At 36.1% G+C, this 4889-nt stretch overlaps 1 protein-coding gene across 1 annotated transcript in view; it reads right to left on the bottom strand.

Moving 5' to 3' along the window:
- Positions 1-4889, bottom strand: part of LOC103802057 (dynein heavy chain 5, axonemal-like) — a 158752-nt gene that overhangs the window by 39228 nt on the left and 114635 nt on the right. The window contains exons 65-67 of the mRNA XM_009074495.1: positions 4030-4200; positions 3206-3584; positions 1804-2075 (exon numbers count right to left, since the gene is read on the bottom strand). Coding sequence (XP_009072743.1) covers positions 1804-2075; positions 3206-3584; positions 4030-4200 — 822 coding nt within the window. The remainder of the gene's footprint in view (positions 1-1803; positions 2076-3205; positions 3585-4029; positions 4201-4889) is intronic.

Genomic DNA, 4889 nt, shown 5'->3' on the forward strand with positions numbered 1-4889 from the left:
ATGTGAAATTTACAAATACCTACATTGGAAGCCAATGGTTTTCTAAAATTTCATTTTCAACTTTGGTGTGACAAAACTTACAGTCCACAGGAGGCAACCATTGAAATTCTCAGATAGAAAACTTCAAACAAAGCAAAGAAAGAATTCTGCTCATGCAACAGCCGTCCTGTGGACATTGTTGCTAGAGGATGCTAAATGTTTTTTTTAAGAGCTAAAAAAAAATCCGTGCAGAATAGATCCACTGTCAGCTCTGAAGACAGCCCAGATATTGCCCCTAAACTACTGACTGCTAAAGCTTGGTGGATAGCTAAACAAAAGAGTTTCTCTATACCACTTCCATTCTTAGCTCCCCTAAGCACGTATTGTTGACACTGTCTCTACAGCATAGTGGATTAGGGAGGTTTTTTTCCTCTGACCCAGTTACAATCTTCCATATATTTGTTGGAACTTCAAACAAATTCTCCTGTCCAGTGGTTATCCAATTCAAGTCTCTAACACTGGATATCTATATCTTCAAAACATAAACACAGCTCAGACTTTATCCTTAAAGGTCAAACCTTTGCTATGCTTTCACTGTCTTCTTTTCACAGAAATTTTCTAAAAGAACTTCTAAAGCTACCCTGGTATATGAAATCCTTTCTTGACTGATGTGATTTTCCAGCTGTGTAATGACTAGCACAGATTCTGAGGCATGTATGATGAAGAGAAACACACAGGAACAAGGTGGACTGAGGAAGACATCAATTGCAGAAAAAAACTCCTCAGACATCCACTATTAAGCATACCTTCTGTCCCAGTGAAGACAGGTAAAATTTATAATATTCAGGAAAACATAGTAGTGAAAGAAGGGCTAAAGAAGATGTAACAAAAAGGATCCCCCCTTTCCTCAAAAATTAAAATAATGACATTTTTTGCAATCATTGTTCAGAGACATTCTTTCTCAAAGGTGGTTGTGAAGACAGTAAGAGTACTGATAGATAGGCAGTAGCAGCTTTATTATTTTGCTCTGTTTATATTGTGGCAGATGGAGCTCCCATACTTCTCTCTTACTTACCAGCTGAAGAGTAGAAAAGGAAAAAGGATGGGGGGGGGCTTGTTGAAAAAGAAGTCCATGAAAAAATGGTGTCCCCTAAATACAACACAGATGCTATCACTGCATGTAACATGCAAAGTTGAGATATGCAGGAAAGGAAAAGAACTACTTTCCAGAGCAGATAAAGACCCTCAATAAAAGTGAAAAGATGATACTCATACACTCATATATCTCTTTACATCTACATCGAGAAGAAAAATCCAAATATCACAGGCTGTGTAGAAACTGCTAGTCTATTGCAGTTTCTTTTATGATATCTTCCAAGAGACAGTGTTAATTATTACTTCCTCAGTGTGGAGGCTAAGTAAACAGTTTATCTGCTATTTTAGTGCACCTGTCATAAAAAGTGAACTGTTCTCTTTTCACTTCTTCTCTGAAAAAAACCCGGGGATGTATCTTTTGATTCACCAGAACAACGCAAGTGCTTTACAGGTTTCATGACTCCACTTTAGAAGCACCATACGAAAAGAATTGTATTCTTACAACTCCAACACAATTTATTTCATGTTCTGATTTCTAATTCATTGCAATTAAATAAATCAGTATTTTCACACGTATTTATTATGATGATTTCATTATCTGATTTTTCAAAGTAGTTCACTCTGTAACTAATATTATGACAGCAACAAATTCAGAGAACATAAGTTTCAAGCTAGCAGTTCTACATGAGATGACACATGGCATAACCACAGTATGAAAGCATAACTTACTTGGGCAATGGTATGATCAGGGCACCAGCTACGGACAAGGAGCAGTTTATGGAACTGATCCAGTAAGTTGTCATACCCATCAGGAATAACAGCTTTTTCAGGTGCTTCTTCATCAAACCAAGCTTTCCAAGCTTTCTCATTCTTAACAATTTGCTCTAGAAGTTGCTTGAAAGGGTACAAGCTAGATAACTGCACAAGATTGAGCCATGTTGTGTCAAGGATCCACTTTTTTGGTTTTGGTTCCACAGAATTCATATCCAAACTGGCACCTCCTGCACAGTGAAAAGCATTATAGAGGGAAATAAGATTGTTAAACATAAAAATTACAAGTAGCAAAAAATATTTATATAATTTAGGGAGCAAAAACTTATGCAAACCAGGATATGGACACCTATAATTTGCATGGAAGAAGCATTTAGCAAAGACCTATTGGACTAGTGGTCTCAGTTCCTCCCAAAGCTGATATCCCAGTAATGTTTGTGCTGCTGCTCCATCTGTAGAGTTGGAATAAAACTTGACTACCTAAAAGGATACTCAAATGCAAGTTCTCAGAGCAGATGTAGAAAGGACCTACAGTTAGTACAGTCTCCCTTCATCTAGACTAAAGAATAAGAAAGCACATCATGCATTCATTTCCAGGACCGTGCAACCTCAACAGCCTCTTAGCTCAACCACCACTCCAGTGTCATGCCCATCTGCATGCTCAACTCCAATGCAGTTGAACCACAACTGAACAATAAACTAGCCAAACAAACTGAGATATATGGATGGCAAGTGCCTGACTGTGCCTGTCTTTGTACTGGATTGCACTTACCACATCTTGGAGACAGTGGGGTTGACCCCCATCAAATTTCATAAACTTTACTAAAAGTTTTCTTTGCCATTGTGTCTGAGTAGTGACATACAGTGCTACCATAATGGGATGCAATATAACAATATTTTACAACATGTAACAGACATCCTTTTTTGTACTGATACTTAACTGTGGTACAGAGTCCTCATGCATTCACATGTCTGCCCATCAGACATCAGGAGAGCTTTTGCTTATTGTCTACAACTGTCTACAATCTTGCAGACATTGTGGACAATTGTGGCAACTTGAAAAAGAGGCAGACAGCAGAGACTACAGGTTCTCTTACAAAGTAATGGACATTTTTTCTGTTTTGCAATGTAAAACAGTTAAAATAATCCTCATCTAAGCATTATTTTGATAACAAATAATCTATACTGCTCTTGCTTTGAAAGATTTGTCTCTTAATTCCTTCTTGGGCTTTATATGCTTTCATATACCAGTTAAAAACCAGCAGATCCATGGGATATAACATATTGCTAATTCAAGCACTGCAAAATCTGAATTTAGCAGTTCACAGACAGCAAACAGGAACATTTTTAGAGAAATTACCTTTGATCAGTGTCTCAAACTCAGTGTGTGAAATTTTCTTGGCCTGCAAGTCAATCTTCAGTGCCAGAAGCAGTGCAAACAGGAATCTGTGATTTTCATACAGCCCTCGAACTGTGTACTTGAAGACTTCATAGGTGAGATGCTCGATTATATATCCTACCCTTTTTGCTGTGATTTGAGATTTCCGAGATCTTTCCACTGATAGGTCAAAAATGCCAAGGAACTGCCATAAAGATGTTTGGTACATGACATTAACCAAACTCATTTCCACAATTAGGAAATAAAGGATGCTACCACGAGCTGCAACGGGTCGATATTCTTCACGTGCAGTATTGATTTTCACCTCTGTCTCCGTTGCTATTTTTAATTTTTCACTGACCTTAAAATTAATGGAAAAGACCATGAATATTAAGCTGTGTCACTTGTGATTTATACTGCACAAGCAAAAAGAAAAGGTCTTGATTAAGATCACAATGGTATTTTTAGTCAAGCTTTGCTTCCCTCTGTCAGTATCTCAACACATTTTGTCTTCATGTGTTCAAACACCAAGCACTATGGGAATTGATTTGAACTTACACCTGCAAAATATGCCTGGAATATAAATCAGCATCCAGGTAACAGTTTATTTTTGCAACATTTTAAGAATAAAAAATTACAATGTTATTTATTTTTGCGCCATTTTAAGAATAAAAAATTACAATGTTTATACTATTTGTTAATAAGTGGCTCTGAAAGGAAAAAAATAAAACAAAACCAAAAATCTCTCTACATATAACTTTTAAATTACAATTACAAAATATTTCTGAAGTGTATTCAAAATTCACCTCTTCTGCTGTTGCTTTAGTGACCCTTAGGACTTCTATCAGAGACTCATCTTCAACCAATGAGCCTTCCGTACTGGTTAGACGGCAGAGTAGATTATCTTCAAGTTCCTGCATTTTCCTCTTGTTATATGTCACTTCTTCCATCAGTTTGATTCTTTCTGCTTCCAGTTCCTGTATTCAGAAATTTTCCTTAGAATATTTCAGATTAATTCAAAGCAAGATTCCTTATAATGACACAGAAAACAGGTCATTTCTTGCATGTCAGGTTGGGCTTTTGTTGCATTTTCCATAAAATACAGAAATACTACTCATATTTATATACCAAATTAATTTGTATGTGTTATGACTATATATATACAGAAAACTTTACTAATACTTATATACCAAATTAATTTATATATGTTATGACTATATATATACAGAAAACTAATTTATATGCACACTGTATTTATTTGATTAATGCAGCATATTGGGGAATAAAAACACATCAGAATTACCAGGAAAACCTTCCACATAATAAGATGCACAAAACACTAAAGCTAGTTTCCAATGGGAAGTGATGTAAGATGCATTACATCAAGTACTTAAAATTAAACCAAAGGGCTTAAAGATGCATGGTATGGATGAATTTTACATTGTCAGCAAAGATGACTGAATTACTTTTTCCATTTCTAATTTCTATGATTCCGTGACTTTGAAAGATACAGTCCTCTACTGCTTATAAAATAGGAAATGTTACAAGTGTTATCTATGTCATAGAATCATATAATCATAGAATTTAGGGGTTGAAATGGACCTTACAGATCATCTAGTCCCAAGCCTCCCCTGCCATGGGCAGGGACACCTCCCCACAAGATCAG

The sequence above is a fragment of the Acanthisitta chloris genome, unplaced genomic scaffold (genome assembly GCF_000695815.1).
Source record: "Acanthisitta chloris isolate BGI_N310 unplaced genomic scaffold, ASM69581v1 scaffold8785, whole genome shotgun sequence".
Lineage (NCBI taxonomy): Eukaryota > Metazoa > Chordata > Aves > Passeriformes > Acanthisittidae > Acanthisitta > Acanthisitta chloris.